The sequence below is a fragment of the Mycteria americana genome, chromosome Z (assembly GCF_035582795.1).
Source record: "Mycteria americana isolate JAX WOST 10 ecotype Jacksonville Zoo and Gardens chromosome Z, USCA_MyAme_1.0, whole genome shotgun sequence".
Taxonomy (NCBI): Eukaryota; Metazoa; Chordata; class Aves; order Ciconiiformes; family Ciconiidae; genus Mycteria; species Mycteria americana.
In genome coordinates this window covers 55,200,020-55,220,041 of record NC_134396.1, presented here as the reverse complement: position 1 = coordinate 55,220,041, position 20,022 = coordinate 55,200,020, and the positions used below count along the sequence as shown (strand labels likewise).

Here is a 20,022-nt window from a genome sequence, read left to right as displayed (position 1 = left end):
AGGTCAAAGATTTCATCAGTGCTCATGTACTAAAGCCAGTACTCAAGAATTAGAAACAATCTAAGCCTTCATGAATGAAACGGTTATTAAAACAGCTTGCTGTACAATTTTGAAGACAAATCCAGTGATACATAAAACAAATACAGTATTACATATTAAACAGTACTGGAGGCTACCAAACCCTACATTTTCCAGCTGCTGAGAAAATCAACAGAGGTAAAATTGCCCAAAAAACTGTTATCATCCCCACAATTTGAAATTCTCTCCAGCCATTGCTGAAAAACTCATTATTCCAAAAATAAAGCAAGAGCAACCTATAAACTGGACAATATATTTTGGTAAAGAAAAAAACTCTTATATTACCAAAGATGATCCAAATCTGATTGAAATGAATTATTAAAATTGAAACATTACTCAGTCATGAAGTTTCTTTAAATACAAGCATCTTAACACTAACTATGTGACTCTAATATTAAGGGAAGTACCATGTAATATCTTGTCAGGAGGAAAATGAAGATAGAGCTGAGATACCTGCCAGCAAATTCTGTTGTCTTGAATGGCTACAGAAAACTCACAACAGATTTGTGGAGCTCACTCCACTCAGAAGCTAGTAGAACCTAGTATTTCCAAAGATTCGCAACACAGGTGACTTTTGAGATCAGTCAGAAGGGCAGATAAAGACAAATAGAAAATGACACATTTTACATTATAGAAACAATACCTATGAAAATATGCTGAAAAAAAAAGGAAAAAAATTACCTGGAACAAGTTCCATAACAATATAAATAGGTTGTCGTTGTGTGCAAACTCCTATAAGTTTTACAATATTAGGATGATCATACTGTTTGAGTATTCTGCAAAACACACAGTAAGTTTATTATATTAATAAACTTTATTGTAAAAACTGATTAAATATTACAGGAAAATATCTTAAACCCTTAACGTTATTTTAATGGAACATGTCATTACTGTTATCATAAAGAAAAAAATCAATGTAACAGATCAATCATCATTCTGTTTGAAACAGAGGGCATACTGATTCACTAATAAATCAAGATTGAACACTCTATTATTCTTATTGTAATTTTTCCATTTGACTACATAACATTTGTCTACATAACTGAAAAACAGCCTGACGGGCTTGCAGTGTTTTAAGAACCCTTGTAGTTAAATAGCATTTCAGTGGTGGACCAGAAGCAGAGCTACATCAAAAAAGTATGCACAGCATGCCTCTACACTTTCCTGCTGCACTTTTCAAATGCACACTCATTCCAATTTTACTTTAAGAGATTAATTAATACAGTAAGTTTTAAAAGAATATAAGGACAGCAATTTTTATTTTGGGAATTAAACAAAAACATTTACATCTTCTTACACAACACTTCAGTAAGAACATTTGCAGCCTAAAACAGCATGCTATGATTTATAAGCGAAATGAAGGGCAAGGAAGAATTCTACAGAGACCTTGTAACGTAAATGTTTCTTCTACTGTTTGCTGACTTAAAGCACCTCCTCTTTTTGCCTTTTTTTCTAGGATCAAGAGCAAAATACTAACCTACCTGGTACATACATATTTAGTGAGAAATAACACATTTCATCTTTTTTCAGAGTAACACTGTTCCATTAGTGGCAGGCTGCTTAACAAATGAAACACCTCTGCAGTTGCCAAGTTACGAGCTGTTTAAAATTATTCAGCAGATACAGTGGCCGATCTTCATTCTCTAAATGTAGATAGTATCTTTTACTTTTCCATATTGATCATACCAGTTTGGGAGTAAAAATTAAAACATATGAAGCTTCAGAGCAAGAGGGAGCAAGTTAATTTCAACAACTGTGAAATTATCTCAATACACCCCTCTATCCTGAGGTCTCAAAACCTACCTATCTACATCAGCCTACATTCAGAATACTTAGCATACTGTGGCATGATTGTCATTTGAAAAATAAGTATGCAATCACATGCTGCCTGACACAGCATAAAATATCGCTACTGAAGTGAACTCTTCTTACAAAGACAAGATTACCAAATGGGGTCTATACGGTAACCTAGCCATATTTGATCAGCTCTATTAGTCATGCATGTAAGACAGGATTTATGACTGGTATAATCACATTTAAATTAACATAATCTTCCGGTCTTCTTATCCCAGTCCTCATGGCACATCTCAGAAGTTCTAAATGGAAGCACTTACAATAACAAAATTGTGTTTTATCGGCATAACTTGCTTTGCCGAAGAGGTAGTTTCAGCAAGTGCAGATGCTGCTGCATTCACACATTAAAAATGCCTATGTTTAGTTACTAGGGCAACAGTTGTGGAATGCACTGAAGGAGAGGAAAAAAAGGAAGTCTGACTACCTCTTCTTTGAATTTTTCTGAAGGTCAGATTTTGTAAATCCATTTACTAATAAAACTTGACAGAAAAAACCAAAACAGGTATATATTTCAATTAAATTTAGAGAACTTACCTGGCTTCTGACAGAAATTTTATTTTCAATTCCTGAGGAAGATCTTCTTTACAAGTTTTTACAGCAACAGGAGTTTTATCCTTTAATGTTCCCTTATACACCTCACCAAAATTACCCTGAAATCAGGAAAAAAAAATCATTCTAAGTAAACAAAATCTTCACAAATCTCCAGAAAAATAATGCAGACAGCTAATGTCACTGGTACGGAACTTTGAAATGTGTTTATGAAGCCAAATCAGGTTTTCTCCCAATATCTGCTCCTAACACAATGCAGTTCACATAGACACAGTATATCTATTTTATGGACATAGTGTACGAGTTCTACTTTGACCTTGCTGGAAAGAGAAAAAAATACATTAATTGTGTAATTTTCTCATTAAACCTCTTAGTAACTTCTAAAGTCAACACTGACAGTAGTCCTTTTTTTCCTTAATCTTCCTCCCGCACTCTCATTTTCACACTATCGTATTTTATCAATAGTTTAACTTGCCTGTAAGAGACCAAAAGATGATCTGTGAAACTAGAACAAAACACATCAAAATCACATAAACATTCTCACATATACAAGAAAGAAAAAATGCAAAGTAAGAAAAATGAAAACACTGTATATTGATTTTGATTGTAAATTAAAACCACTGCAAAAAAAGGTAGTGTCGTGTCCGCCCTTAAAAGTTACGTGATCCACATTTTTTTAAAAGCTAAGCTCAGCACTGCTCTGTAAAGGCAAGTATGTTAAGGCCTCACATTTGGACAAGACTTTAGAAAGTAGCTCCTTTTATAATCAGATTCTTTAGGTCTTCAACAACATACCCCCAGCCTAAGTTATTTTTTTAGCTTTCATAGAAGAAACCTGAAATAATAAAGACCATAGAATAAGGAAAACTAGGAAAATTAGGAAAATTAGGAAAAAAAGGAAAATTAATTAGGACACAAGTTGAAGGAAGAAGGAAATTGTGGGGTATATAACAAAACACTGGTATCAATGAAAAAAACTGATAAGAAAAAAAAAACCCTGAAAATCTCATACTTTTAGTTAAGTTTTTTATTTCTCAAAGAATAAATACAACTCAATTTTAAATCTACATCTGGTAAATTTCCACATGATTCCACTTCTGTGTCCTGGTATCTGGGGCTGCACGTGACTTCAACAAACAGCAAAACTCTGCTGAAAATGTTTTCCTTTCTTTCCTGAGTGATGAAGATTTCTCTACATCACGCATTTGAATGCTGTATTGCCAAAGGAAGAAGACAGAAAAGGAAAAAAAGAAACTCACAGATGGAAAATAGTAATGTGCTGCTAGTAACAAGGGAAGAAATTTAGGCCTAAACACAGGTTTCCAGTATTATTTTATATATCCTAGGATAAGTAAGATATAGCTGGCAAGCAAGGCATAAGATCTATGACAGCAATCTGCCCTTCTAAAATAGCACTTCTAGAGGCCAGGACACTACCTCTGATACCTAAAATGACATGAGGACCCCAAAGGTAAGAATCTGAGTCATTCCCAACACACTTTTCCTCTAGCCTTCTGGTCAGAAGCATTTAACAGTGAAAGCTGAACTCACCTTAAGGACTACTTAAGTATTGAAAATGCTTTTTCTCTTTATTTAAAATATATAATTATCATTACATATATGAGTTTTTAAATAACATCTTCCTTTCATATAACTTTCATTTTGTGGAGTATTATAGAATTAATACTGAGTAAATAAACAAACCATTCACTCCTGAGGTGAAGGAAAATCCTTGTCTTTTCTAAAGTTTGCATCCTCTTATGCATTAAGCTTTCATGATTTTCCTCCTCATCTTTCCAGGCCACTCAAGATTTTATACACCCTCAGATTTCTCACTTCCATGGTGAATGGTTGTAGTTTATTTACCATTTTCTCGTATGGATGCAGATGGTCCTGTCACTCTTATCTTTTCTAGTTTGACTATATTTTTTTAGAGGTGGATGCATAACAGATTTATACTGTGTTCCAAGAAAGTTTATATCCTGTTCTGTATTTTTAAAGAACATATCCTTCTATAATTACTTTTAAGCACTGAGTTGTCTTTATTGAATGTTAAAAATGCTTTGTGCCAAAAACATGCAATGCACATGTAAATTCAGCTTACTAAATTAATCATTTTTCAGAATGCTTTAACCGTCTTTACTCATCAAGACTAATTCTTATTTATTTTTTAGCAAGACAAAGCTTTTTTAATGCCAGAAATACCTTTATCATTCTCCCTTTATACTATTCTGTTTAAGAATGTGAAGCTGTCATAGTACCTGCATTTTATGCAGCCACAGCTCTGTCTATTGGCAAATACTACTTTCTGTCATCTTACACTGCCAAAGAGATTTTATCTTGGGTAACGGAATTTTCTGACAGTACTTAATTCCCCCATTTCTTGAACAGTTTATAAATTCTTTTAGTGTGTATCATAGTAAGAAGGCAATTACTACCTTTTTCTCCTCCTCATTTAAGCCTATTTTTCAGTTTTTGGGAAATCTTTAGGAACATTGTGTCCAGAGTGGCACTCACAACTGTCTTTGTAGGTGTAAAGGTGCCAAAAATGTAAGTGAGGTACAGGGCTTACCTGATTTTAAAGACTTACAGCTCCTAAGCAGAATTTGTGATATGAACTACACTATACAAGAAGTAATGTAACTCATATGCCATTGTGAAGTTACCTAACATTCAATAAATCATACGAAAGCAACACACAATATTTAACAAATATTGATTTAATAATCTTATCAAATTTTATACATAAATACATAAATTGCATACATAAATACATAAAACATAAATGTGTTTATTTATATGTTTTTATTTATATTTTGCAGCAACATATTTTGTAAGACTACACAAAGTAAAATAGCCACACCATGCTTTATAGAAATCTAGTTAGGTTAAAAGCCTTCCAAAAGAGAAAAATATGTAAGCTAGTTAAACACTTTCAGCACACACATTATATTATTTACCAGTAAATGTGATTTACATTTCTTTAAAGCACAATGCTGTCTTGTGTATTAAAGAATTGATATAAAAATTGCATACCACAGTAATTTAAAAGATAAGGCAAATAGGAAATGTATAGGCTTAATGATTAATAAATGCTTATTTAAACGTTATTTAGCTCACTTGATTACTTACTTTGCCCAGTAATTCTCCCAGTGTGACATCTTCATGATTGAGAACCCATTTCTTATCCTACGGAAAGAAAAGGAAAGAATAATTTTCAGTCTGTGCAAATATGTAAGATACAGTTTCTATAAGATACATTTCAGTAGAAATGGAGCTAAAGAAGCATTATATTTAGACTGCTCAATCGAAAGCATGCCAGGAAGTTATAAATTTAAGTGTTTATAAAATAGAGTTTAGAAAACTTACTATACAATGATATTGAAATATACTGTATAGCAAATTTCTGTGAGAAGATTAAGCCTACAACATGACAGGAGGTATACAGATAGAGCACTATGCAAATTTCCACACAAGCTCTGGAAATGATACCTGGCGCTCTGTTTTTAAGAATTATGTGAGTCAAAATCAGATAAGAAAACTTCATTTTAGTATACAACATAACTTATTGCTAGATCAAAACCCCATTTTTCTCCTCAGTGTACATGAAAAAGAACTAATTTTTCTACTTATTAGCAAGACACATTTGCATCTCTTACATCTTCTGTGGTAGTTTGAAATATTACAAGCAACTACTTTAAAAGACAACAAACCAAATGCCAGTTAAAGTATCTGTTCAGTGTTGATGACCAACACTGCAAATACTCTGCAACAGCCTAAAGACCTATCAAAAACAATTATAAACTTCTTGCTACACATATTTAATAAATACTTAGCTAAAATGTTAAGAGTAGGATATTTTAAGTCTAACCCATATTTACTATTTTTCCATTCTATTTCTCTGTTAGAACCTCATCTACTTATCACCTCACAAACACTATTACTGCTCCTCATGTCCTAAGCATTCTTTATTACTAATGAAAAAGGCAAATACCTAAACAAGCATATGCCAACTCATTACATCATTTCTCATTAAAGCTCACAGAAAACCAAGCTAAACATGCTGGCTTGGAAGTACACCTAACATATCAGATTACCAGGTTTTTGGACCATGGAGGACCTGCAGCGATCCTGACTGGAAGACATCGAAGCATTAGCGGTCCACACAACAGCTAACCGGCGTGGGCCCAGGCCGTGCTGTGCCACACAACCCCTCAGCCGCAGGATGAACTCGGCCAGCACGTTGCCACAGAGCCCGCAGGCAGCTCCCCCTGGGTACCTGCGTGGCCTTGCCTTTATCTGCAAGTGCTCCAGGAAGGTCTCATGTGGACATCCTTTCTCTTTGCCAGCAGAAATAATAAACAGAGTTGTTTCCTTGTAAGAAAGTCCTGTTATAGCTCGAATGACCAAAATGAGACCATCTCTGCTACAGGGCTGGACTGCCCAGCACGCTGCACGTGGATCAGTAGCCCACTCAATGCTTCACCACCGGGGGCTCCCCGTGTCTAAAGGGATGCAAGATTGTCTATACTATTCTCTCCTTACAGTGTTAGCTCTAACAGACAGTATTTTAAATGATACCTTACAGACTCTGAGTGCCTTTCTTACTGGGATCATAACAGCACCTCCTGGTGCAAAACGGGATCTTTCCAATGTGTATGAACATCTGATGGCAGGGAATGAAGAAAAGGGAGCCACACTCTTCTCAGTGATGCTCAGTGACAGGACAAGAGGCGATGGGCACAAATTAGAAAACAGGAAATTAATTCTGAACATGAGGAAACATGTTTTTAGTGTGAGGGTGGTCAAACACCAGAACAGGTTATCCAGAGAGATTTCAGAGTCTTCATCTGCAGAGACATTCAAAACCCAACTGGACACAGTACTGGGAAAGCCACAGTAGTTGAACCTGCCTGAGTAGGGGGGTTGGACTAAAGAATCTCAAGAATACCCTTCCAACCTAAATGAGCCTGTGGTTCAAAGACAGAGAAAAACTTGTATGTAAATAGACCACAGAGTCAGAATGGTTTGTGTTGAAAGGGACCTTTAAAGATCATCTAGTCCAACGCCCCTGCCATGGGCAGGGACATCTTCCACTAGATCAGGTTGGTCAAAGCCCCATCCAACCTGACCTTGAACACTTCCAGTGATGGGGCATCCACAACTTCTTTGGGCAACCTGTTCCAGTGTCTCACCACTCTCATCATAAAAACTTTCTTCCTTTTAGCCAATCTAAACCTACCCTAATTCAGTTTAAAACCATTTCCCCGTGTCCTGTCACTACAGGCCCTGGCAAAAAGTCTCTCTCCATCTTTCTTATAAGCCCCCTATAAGTATTGAAAGGCTGCAATAAGGTCTCCCCAGAGCCTTCACTTCTCCAAGCTGAACAACCCCAACTCTCTCAGCCTTTCTTCATAGCAGAGGTGTTCCAGCCCTCTCACCATTTTTGTGGCCCTCCTCTGGACCCATTCTAACAGGTCCATGTCTTTCTGGTACTGGAGATCCCAGACCTGGACACAGTACTCCAGGTGGGGTCTCATGACAGCAGAGGGCGAGAATCACTTCCCTTGACCCGGTGATCATGCTCTTTTGGTGCAGCCCAGGATACGGCTGGCTTTCTGGGCTGCAAGCACATGTTGCTGGCTCATGTCCCATCTTCCATCCACCAGGATCCCCAAGTCCTTCTCCTCAGCACTGCTCTCAATCTCTTCATCCCCCAGCAAGTATTGATACCGGGCACTGCCCCAACCCAGGTGCAGGACCTTGCACTTGACCTTGTTGACCTTCATGAGGTTCACATGGGCCCACTCCTCAAGCCTGTCAAGGTCTCTCTAGATCGCATACCTTCCCTTTAGTGTATCAGCTACACTACTCACCTTGGTGTCATCTGCAAACTTGCTGAGGGTGAACTCAGTCCCACTGTCTATGTCATGAATAACAGTATTGAACACTAGCCATTCCAACACGGACCCCTGAGGGACACCATTTGTTACTGATGTCCAGTTGGACATTGAGCCCTCTTTGGATGCAGCCATCCAGCCTATTCCACATCCGTCGAATAGTCCATCCATCAAACCCATGTCTCTCCAATTTAGTAACAAGGATGTTGTGCGGGGAATTTGCTCGTTTGTTATAGGAGCAACTTGCCTGTAATATGCTAGGTCAAGCCATGTTATCTGCCAGGAACCAGGTATTACATAAAAAATTTTCTGCCAAAGACCAAATCCTAACAGAAGACATTGCAAGAGTCACCAGTGCCTTTAACACATTTTCAAATTTAAAAGAAAATGTAAAATGTATAATTATTATTTTTTTAGTTATTAGTGAGACAGATAACCAAAAAGGGAAATTTTGACTCTCTAGGTAAGAAAGCCATTTTAAAAATTGTATCTATCTGTCTATCTATATATCCCCTGCCATGGCTGAATTCTAGGCTGCTAGTACGTAACACTGAGTACAACCTGAGTACAGACCTTCATGAAGGACATTTTTGTAACATAAAGCTTGAGATCATCTTAAAAGAAGGTGTAATATATATATATATTTTTCAAACTGGGAAAATTTTTCTTCCCCTTCAGCTGGGGGCTAAATCTTTAACAAAACATTCCCCACAGGCAGCACTGTGAATCAGCACTATTTCCTTTGATCTACACCACCAGCAAAGTCTGCTGTCAACTCCTAAGGAAGGTGGAGGCTTGTACTGACTTATGTCTCCTTCTTTTTACAAGGAGAAAACCATTCAGCAGGCAATCCAGAGATGTTCTGGGCAACTGAAAGAATAAAAGGAGTACAGAAGAATTATGCGGCACAGTGCACCTTGCTGGGAAGGTGGCTACTCATTACTACCCTCCACATTTTTTGACTGACATGAATTCAGCAGAGGAAAAAAAAGGGGGTGGGCGAGGATCATTGATATTGCAATTTTCATGCTTTTTTCCTTATGTATAATGCCACAAAATCACACAGAACATTGCTCCTGTAAGCTGTGCTCAGTGCACGTTCTAGAGACTCTCTGAATGCCTCTATTCACCCAAACTTCCAGCATGCAATTCCTGTCAGCCCCATCACATGAATTCTTGTACCACACCACCATGCTGTGTAATAGGATCCACACTTTGCCATTCCTTTTCCCTGGGTAGGGCATCGGGAGACTTGAGAGAAAATTCTCAGTAACTATCAATTGTTTTTTCTCCTATAGACAAGACTCTTGATTAAAACTACTGCCTCACTGATCAGACATCGTAAGCAATGTATTTCCTTCATCTCCTCCTTTTGATTTTGCTACAAATTGTCAATGTTCTGTTCACTGAAGATTTTCTAGGTATTTTTTGCTGATTGGATGCCACATTCAGAAGCTGTTACACTATAAACAGATAGGAAGTGCCATCAAACTGCACACTTGCCTTTACCAGTAAAACTCAAGTTTAAGAAAACAATTTGCAAAGAAAGCTGTAAAGACAAACCCCACAAAAATGACTACTTGGAGGTATTAACATAATGGTTTTTAACATTGAAATAAGTACTGTAAAAGCCAAAAAGTTATAGAATTAAAATTTAATGGATTTTTTGCTGCTTAATTCCAAGGATTCAGTACTTCAGTGAATGACTTTTTGAAAATTTTGACAACATGGCATTTCAAAGGCTTGTTTATGAAGAATAAATCTGATGAATAATACTTTAGAGGACTAATTAAAAAAAATGGCACGATAAACTGGAATCAAATGATGTGTCGAAGGATTTGTTATCATTGTATCCGTACATTAATCACTACTTGTACTTTTCTTTTTATGAAAACTTTCAGTCATTTATTATACCAGTGTAACCCATTCATTACATTATCATGGTTCTGCCAGATTTTTCACAATCAAAGGATTATTCAAAGTTTGATCGGCTTTGTTACTGAAGTTCTTGTTGGTTTAAAAAAAGAAATCCTTATTGATGAGCATATGCAAATTGTGCTGCCCTGCTAGTATCAGTTTCACAAGGTATCAGTAAGTGAATATTCATCTCAATGGTACATAAATTGAGAGTTTGCTGCTTATGAGAGCTTTCTATGAGTGGAAATCTTTAATTACTTTTGTAGGTATACAAACTACATCTTAAATTTAGGAGACTGTGTTACTCCTGTGGCTATGTGGCTGAGCCAGCAGACTGAAAAGGAGGCAGGTGCTACTCCAATGATCCTTTCTGCTTCTAGCTGGAATCTCTTCAGAACTGTTATTTCACTACTGATCAGGCACCACCTGCACAGACCTCAAAAGCAGACAGCTAAAGAAAACGATGCAACCGTTTCCATATTGCACTCTTTTTGATCGCACTTCTCATCATTCATTTAGCCTTTTAACTTGTGTATTTACAGTGTATTCTCACGCCAGGAATATTTGCCAGATAATCCACGTGAGATTAACAGAAGATAGATACTGTAATACAATTAACAGAACAGAAACTGTAACCCAGAACTTCTAGCTAATTTCTCTCCCCTCACCCATAAGCTTTTCTGTTATGCTCCTCCCTCATGGTTTCTCTCTCTCAGGTTTAGTGAAAGCCTTAAGGATTATGAAAACAGTAATTTTTTTCCCACTAGGAAGTATCAAAATACAACTCTCCTCCGCTCCTTCCCCTGCCCCTTATATAGCTTTCACTTTGTGTGAGTGTTATCATTGAGCTTCTGGATAAAAAGATGGCAGCCTTCATACTACATCCTATTCCTCTATTTGAAAAGTAAACGAATTCACTTGAGATTACTCTCTGAAAGAGGAGAAAAAATTCAGGTGCTGCAGGACACATTTAACACTGTAAACCCTATGCAGAGAGAAGTGCCTAAGCCCTAGCATTAACTAAGCCTGTAATTTTCTCCTAAGATTGTAATTTCCTCCTAAGATTGTAATTTCCTCCTAAGGTACATGACTCCTCATGCACTGAGAAGAGAGGCTGGAAACCTAACTCAGTGCTTGGTATTCTGTGATGGTAGTGAAGCACTTCCAACTATGGTCACCAAGTCCATCTGTGAATTCAACTCTGAAGCTGCAGATGGTCCCTCTGTCCCACAGCACTTGTCAAGTTGACAAAAGCATTTCACGTAGAAATATTAAGTTAAAACAGGCTGGAGCTTCACATGCATTATGGTTTACTCTAGTAGCTGAAGGCACTTGTGGAGTGATACAACCCCTGTTAAACTGCACCAAAGCAAAACTGCTTCAGCAGATAGTAAGACAGAATCTGAGAGAAGAGATGCTGTCATCTACATCATACCAGTGTACAATTCTGGCATGAAAAAAGAAACAAACCCAATTTTCTAATTTGCAATGTGTTAGATTTGAAACTAAGTGTCACGGGTTCAGATAATTACCTTTAATTAATAAACTACAATATGAACAGCACTGCAAGGAGGACAATAACAAGGAGAAGACTGTTTCTACTGCAAGCGTGTTGTCTCACTAATTCTGTTCAAATCGCACTGAGTTGAGTTTGTCATCATTCAATATTTTTGGATAGCTGCCAATAATTAAATAAATCAATAGAGCACACAAAGAAATGGATGCATAGTAGCATATCATAAAGAAAAGTTAGAAATAAAGATGTCTTTTTTCTGTCTGGTCATAAACTTCATGATCTTCTGTAAGTGCTTAATTTTGATTGTGAATAGAATGTAAGTATTTCTCCAGTTGTTAAATGCTATTACTCTACAGATTAATAATGCATGCTAAAGATACTGAAAGTTACAAAAGAAATGTGACAGCAAAATACGAAATAAAAAATAATCTTTAGTGTAGGTATAGATAAACAGACACTGTAATATCCATCAGTCTGAGTCACAGAAAATTCCATTTCAAGAGTTGCTTCTAAGTCAAATAGAGCAAATCCACCACATTTCTGTACCTAATCATAAACTAGTCTAAATGAGAGAGGAGGACAGAACTCTTGAGACTATTAATCCATTCCTATTCCCCCAGAAGGAACCTGCTTATGATGTTGCCCTCTTCTTGTAACATCACTATAAATCTCTCTTTGCCTCAGTCTTGTTCAGATTTTTGTATTGTTAATCTTGGACAACAGAATATAAAAGCACTTTAGACAAACCCAGCTACAGAAATCAGTGCTTGAGCACACTTGTTTGTTATCTTAATGATATACCTTATTTCCAAATGGGATTACTTAAGAAACCCAGAAACTTTACCATATTCTACTTTATTTAAGTCCTCTGGTTTCCCCCAGGAGGGGAAACTGAATTACATGAATGCCATACTTAGCCACGCATAGTAACTGACTTGGCTCAGCTCAGGTAGAGCTTCAGTGCCTCTTGCGATATAACCCTTTATCAGACATGAGGACCTACTTGGCAAAAGCATGCTTTCGAGATTCTCTATGGAAGAATACCAAGGAAATGGCAAGATTAACTAAAGGACAGGAAGGAACTGCCTCAAGGTGGACACTTCTTGGGAGGAAAGGGAAAGATGAGCAAGAACCCTACTGAGACCACTGTTTAGTACATGGTTCTTTCCACAGCAGGCAAAGGGGTTCCTTGTTCCCTGGCTGGGAAAGGCATTACTGTCTTCTGAAGCCACATCCTCCCATCTATTTGTTCAATGGTGTTACTGTTCCCTGCTTATTCTTCCTCGTTAGTTACTAAGTAGCTGGAGTGACAGTGTGTAGTGAGGGCTGGCTGCTCCCTGGAGGGGAGCAGCCATGGGGGACCCCTGGCCAGCAGAGCTGAGGTTCACCAGCCAGGACCCACCACACTGGCCTCAGCGAGGGAGCAGGGCAGGCCAGGTCTGCAGTGATAAAGCAGGTCCAGGGCCAAGCTGGGAGGTCAGCCTGTGGTGAAGACCAGTGAAGGGAACCAACATCAGACACGGCCTCATGACCAGTGGGGAGGGTGAAGACCGGTGGGCCAGGGTGAGGACCAGTGAGGGGAAGCAGCGTCAGACACAGCCCCATGACCGGTGGGCAGGTTCATAGTGACAAGTGCCGGGGTCACTCCAGAAGCCAGCCGGGGGTCAGGGTCCAGGCCCAGGTGGAAGGGGCGCGTGGCCAGGCACAGGCAGGGCTGCGAGGCAGCAGGAGCTGGGGCTCAGGTGGGGCTGAGCAGTAGAGCCTCAGCTGAAAGCGGCTCTCGTGGGACTGGGTTCGGCCCTGCCTTTAGAGATACTGGCAGATCAACTGTTGGCCAAATACTGAGAAACAAGTTGTCAGCTGGGCAACTCACACAGTGAACTTGGTCAGCCTCGACACTGCTACCCTTCCCCAGTGCTCAGGTACTAGCTAACAGTCATCATACTGAAGGTTTACATAAACAACAGTTTGGTAGTGAATACCTTTCCAGACTCTCTGAGGCTATCCAGGATACTTGTTTGTTTTCAACAAAGACAAGCATTTTCAAAGAAGAGAATTATTTCAAGAGTTAACTGTAACTCACAAAAAAGCTCCAAACAAACCAGTAATTAAAGAAATAAAACCTTCAACAATGAAAAAGAATACTTCAAAAATAATCAGAAATTTCTCTTTTTATTTGTAAAATAAAGTATTCTGGATATGAGAAGATGTTAGTAAGTTTCAGGGGTCCCTGGATCACGATAAGTTTCAAGCCTTGAGTAATCAGCAGGGAATCAATGGTGCATGGGTCCTTTCTTCAGTAGAGATGCAGGTACTGGCGTTGTGTGCAAGGCCACTGAGGCCACACTATGAACAGCAGATGGTTGCTGTAAAAGATGCAATCTCCTTTTTCTTTTTCTGAGCTATGAGACTGAAATGTTATCACTATTACCCTAAATTTCTTCCAAACATGTAACCTCAAGTCTGAGGTGCAGTTTTCCTCCTGTCTATCTCCCTTCATTAGCAGAAACCACATCAAAGAAATCACAAATTATTGTGCCAGGAAGAAGGCTTACAAATTAGTCGCAGTAAATTATAACAGCTTTCAATAAAATGGAAAACATAACCCAGAACGAATACTTAGTGTTCCAATTCCCCTAGCATTATTTTTCTATAATTTTTGGTAACAATTTCAATCATGAAGAAGTCTAAAATGGTGCTTTTTCAAATTAACAACCAGCAGCAAGGCAATTAGATACTAAACATTTTAAAACCAGACATTTTGGGAATTAGATATGAATTTATGAGTCACATTATTTACTCTAGCTAATTCAGACCACATCAAAATCATAAAGCTAGACGCCATCATACTAAAGAAGGCAGGATCTATAGCAAATGCTGCCATTGCTTTTCATCTTAACAGTAGATGTAATGAAAGCAAGAAAGGCTAAAAACCTCTAGAAACTGGAAACTTAAGTTGATTTAGGAAACACCAAAATGACTCAACCAGAAGCAAAACATATTGCTTTAAGAGAACTGAAAACATGAGACTTCCCAACCTAAGAATCTATCTGAACACAGCACAGGTAATTTACCAAAAGCCTAAATATCCCTCCCCTTTCTCCACCTCAGTAAATTCTTCATTAGTATTCCTCTGAAAAAAACAGAAAATAGAGGAATATTGTCAGCATCTCATGAGTACGGTATATAAATATGCATTATGCCTGTTTCTTCATGTTGTAAGCAGAAAAAATGCATTCAGAAAAATATTTTGGAACGTAGTATTTGCTCTTTCTTCCAACTGAAATAGAAAATATCAATAGTATGAATTACTGCAGCTAAGAGCAATTTTTCCACAACAAAAATGGAAAGTCAATCTTTCGTTTTCAGTATTAAGGATAATTATAGTAAGATTCTTTTTAATGGCTCAGAAAATCATAATCACAGATAATTTTTCATCACATGGGTATTCAAATATCACTTATCAGAACGTGATGAACCAGAGAAAAAAACCAAAGTGAGTAAGAGTTGTGTACATGTGGATAGGGCCTATCAATGTGGAAATGAGAAATTAACTTCTTAGAGAAGTACTATTTTTGACACCACCTATACCAGTAGATCCAATATGCATATCAATTTCATGAATCATAAACTGTGTTTCAAGTCCTTCAGCTTAAGTACAGAAATAAAGGTAGCTAGTGGAAAAGATTTTTCATAAGAACAAGTGAGTTTTACAAGAGGGGTTTTGAAAAACCCCACTGACAACTTCTTTAAAACTGTTTCAGATTAGAGATTCATGAGCTGTTAAAATTGTTATAGACGCTGTTTTGCATTATTATCAGCACTGTATTAAGCCGCACTGATAAAACTCAATGTGAGCTGTAAAACAGAGTAATAGTGCAGGTAGGTTTACCTCCTTGAAAAAAGTACTATTTCATCTGACTTGTTATTGTCCCATAAAAAACCACTGTGAAGTTCAACCTTTCTGCTAAGCCAAATTCTAAACGGCCATAAACCAAGAGGATAGAATTGAGATTTGCAAAAGCTACTATGCAGCATGTAAACTGCAGAAGTGATCTCAGACTAACTGCACAGCTTTTCTTTGAGCATTCTTTCTTGAAGATCAATAGACAAAATGACTGTAGAAGTCAACATACAAAACCAGTTTTCTTCACTGTTTTTTTGAAAGATGTGCAGTATTTCCCTAAGTTTATATTCACTTATTCATCAAAGTACTAGAAAGATTCTGAGGATCTTTCAGGAAAAATACAGGAAATAAAGAAAAATAAAGTAGAAAAAGAACCTGAGAAGGAACAAGACAAGGAATGTTAAATCTTAAGCACAGGAAAAGGAAAGTCAAGTTTACGTCAAAATCATTACATTTCAAACACATTAAGCTACTTAACATAGTAAATTCAGCTCCCAAACCGAAGTACTCTGAATCACCTGTTAACCAAATATATGCAAACAGAGAAATTATCTGCCCTTTATCAGATATGCCCTCCAAAACAGTAACAGTCTTCTGTACGGTCAAAGGCAAACAAAACTGTGTGATAACGTAGTTTTTCATTTACACTTTCTGTATGATTTAAAGAGGAATGCAAAAGCACAGTCATATTATGCATGCTTGCATACATAAATACACTCAAATTGTTAAAATAGGCTAAAATATTTTTATGTATGCAGGAACACATTTTTACTTCCACCCATGTGCATGAAGAGGTATGTACAGCTGAGGCTGGGGGACTACAGATGTATATAAAAATGTCCAAGAGAGTCTCCTTGAACTATGTAAGATACTTAACCACATACTTAGTTCCATCCTGACTTAACTTCAAAACATCCTCACTTAACTTCAAAACATCCAGCTGTTTCCAGTTAGATGGTTTCTTTTCCCCAGGAGATAAAACATTTAACTCATTATCTGGCAACATCCACATACTACGGTATACTCTCTGCAAGACTGTTCCCTTATATATCCAACAAGTCCTTCCAAAATAATTTCTAAATTATAGTGGTTAGTATGCAATACCTTTCAAAGAGCTGCAGTTCCACATTAGAGCTTCCACCAAATTACTGTTTTGTTCAAAACAAAAGCCTAACATCCTTTCTCCTTTCCTTTCCTAGCCACATCTGCGCATCTTGCATTGGCTTTCATAATCTTCAGGCAACATATTAAAACCACTGAAATGGAACAGAATTAACCTGGCAAAATTTCAAATAAACTGTTATATTAGCTTAATTGATTGGGAAAGAGGAGGAAAAAGGCAAAGCCACGTAGAGAGGAAAAGGGAGTCAGAACACCCACCCCTCCCACATACACACCTTTTTGGCACCAGCAACCTGTTCACTTGACTCAGCTATAACATGAAACTGCAGCCTTAATTTATGAGATTTTTTCAGTGTGAATATCAGTGAGCTCCGCCTGCACTCTAAGCAAGACAGATGATGGCTTTGAATCAGAAGTCATACAACATTACATAAATGCCAATAGTTTAAATTAAGCATGTTATGTCAGACACATGTTGTTCTTTAACAAGATATTGCTAGCTTCTCACACACCACTAACTCATTATTCAGAACAGCAAAAATGCTGGGACATCCCTGGTGGCAGAAAACAAGCCAGTCAATGAAGGACACAAAAAGGGAAGTGGTACAGACACACCAAGTGGCTCCGCTAAATATTAACAGCTTCTATTATCACTCGTGCACTCTTCTGAATGCTGTATTCAGCAAATATATTTTTTCTCCTGTATTAATGACTTAGCTTGACAAAATTTTCCTATGTGGTCTTTGGCAATCTGCTCTTTTTTTGCATCTTACTGTATCTTTTGTATCTTTTTCTAAAACTCAGAAGTCTGAGAATTAATTATGCAGTGTTCTCCTCTGTGGCAGAACTCCTTTTGAACAAACAGGTCTATAATTAAGCAAGCAAATTTACTATTCATACTTTTTAATTTAAAATCAAACACAGTGAGATAAGGGAAAAACATCTATGTCTACCATTTAACTTCTTTACCTTGCTTTTGTTACTTGAAAAGTGCTGTTAGCCTACATCTTTTTCTGCGGGTCATTCTATAAGACACTCTAACTTAGAAAGAATCATCCCTTTTCACTTCGCTCATTTGTAGAAATGAAATCCATTGAGAGCAGTTTTAAATTCACAAACACCTCACCCTCACAGAGATATAGTCCTTCAATGTGACTTCACAGAATCACAGAATGGCTGAGGTCTGCAAAGACATCTGGTCCAGCCCCCTGCTGAAGCAGAGCCATCTAGAGCCGGGTGCCCAGGACCATTCCCAGATGGCTTTTGAATATCTCCAAGGAGGGAGACTCCACAACCTCTCTGAGCAACCTGTGATAGTGCTCCATCACCCTCACAGTCTGTGCTCATTGCCTCTGGTCCTGTCACTGGACACCACTGACAAAACCCTGGCTTCGTTCTCTTTGCACCTTCCCTGCAGGTATTTATATCCATTGATGAGATCCCCCCTGAGCCTTCTCTTCTCTAGGCTGAACACTCACAGCTCTCTCAGCCTTTCTCATGTGAGAGCTGCTCCACTCCCTTCATCATCTTGGCGGCCCTTTGTGGGACTCTCTCCAATATGTCCATGTCTCTCTTGTACTGGGGAGCCCAGCACTGGACACAGTACTCCAGGAGTGGCCTCACCAGTGCTGCACAGAGGGGACAGATCATCTCCCCTGACCTGCTGGCAACACTTCTTTTAATGTAGCCCAGGATACCATTGGGCTTCTTTGCTGCAAGGACACATTGCTGGTGCATGTTCAACCCTTTGCGTCCACCAGGATCCCCAGGGCCCTTTCTGCCAAGCTGCTTTCCAGCTGGGCAGCCCCCAGCATGTACTGGTTCCTGGGGTTGCTCCTCCTCAGGTGCAGGACTTGGCACTTCTCCTTGTTGAAGCGCATGAGGTTCCTGTCAGCCCATTTCTCCAGCCTATCCACGTCCCTCTGAATGGCAGCATCACCCTCTGGTGTATCAGCCCCTCCTCCCAGTTTGGTGTCATCTGCAGACTTGCTGAGGGTGCATGCTGCTCCATCATCTAGATCATTAATGAAGATGTTCAACAGGACTGAACCCAGTATTGACCCTGGGGTACATTGCTAGTTACTGGCCTCCAATGAGACTTTAGACCTCTGATCACCTCCCTCTGGGGATGATCTTGAACTTAGTACTCACAGTGGACATAGCACATAAATCAGTGCCAACCCTTTTAGGATTCCAACTGACTGAAAGGACAGAACTCATAACAGCAGTTACTTCATTATGAACTGATGATGAGTACACTAAATACAGTATTTACCATGTAAATAAGGCATTCTGAAGTCCTACGTAATCTGGCTCCTGAATTCCTCCTTAATCAACATTTAAATACCTCTCTCCATCAGATCCATCTTCTTGAGAATTCAGACACTATTGCATACATCTGATGCACACACCTGATGCAAGAAAAGCCCTACCCTTCTTAGTGTGTAGCTTCTTCTGTGTGTATCCTCTGCTTATCCACAGGTGAAATGTCAGAAGACAAGGGACTTCACCAAATAAGTTTAATCCTTCTGTGGCTTGATCTTGTAGAATAATATAGTATCTCTGTGATGAACTGCCAAGAAACTTAAGTGCAAGCAATCCTTAAAGAGAAATTGTATTTTTGGTGGCAACTGCAAGATAGCTCCTGGAGATCCACATGCATCTGTAACAAGCCCTATGCCATTGTAGATACTTATGGAAGAGCTTGTTTTGTCTGATAAACAGTAGCTATGTATTTACGAATTCAAGAGCTATTTCCAAATGAACTGCTCACTTTGAAATCAGCCGCAGTGCAACAGCTATAAAAATAAGCACTACACAAACAACAATGTTTACTGGTAGATTTTTTTGGGGTTCTCCCATCCTTATACGTCTATTACTTGCAGCTTACTTTTTGCTCTGTTGGAGACTCCAGCAACCAAAGCTTGGGAAAGAACACTGAAGAAAGGAAAGCATACGTACCAACTATCCCCTGAGCAAAGAACATGGGGAAGATGAGATGCACATACACTATGTACAGAAGACTAGGACAAAAAAGCTCCACAGCTCAACCCTTTGGGGAACCTTATGCGTGCACAATGTACAATACACTGACAAAAGCCCCAGTTACTAGCAAATAATTTATCTCAGGATCAGATACAATAACCTTTAACTCCCAAAACTCGTTAAGACTGTTTCTT

The 20,022-nt window shown here is 38.3% G+C and overlaps 1 protein-coding gene across 9 annotated transcripts in view; it reads right to left on the bottom strand.

Moving 5' to 3' along the window:
- Positions 1-20,022, bottom strand: part of FER (FER tyrosine kinase) — a 205,636-nt gene that overhangs the window by 78,619 nt on the left and 106,995 nt on the right. For 8 of the 9 annotated variants that reach the window (XR_012778947.1, XM_075526643.1, XM_075526645.1 and 5 more), the window contains 3 exons: positions 5,614-5,670; positions 2,467-2,582; positions 760-854 (listed from right to left, as the gene is read on the bottom strand). Coding sequence is in view for 7 of the 9 variants with exons in the window: in XM_075526643.1 (XP_075382758.1) it covers positions 760-854; positions 2,467-2,582; positions 5,614-5,670 (268 nt within the window). In the remaining 2 variants the exon portion in view is untranslated. Of the gene's footprint in view, positions 1-759; positions 855-2,466; positions 2,583-5,613; positions 5,671-20,022 lie in introns of those variants that run through there. The other variant, XR_012778948.1, reaches the window with a different exon arrangement.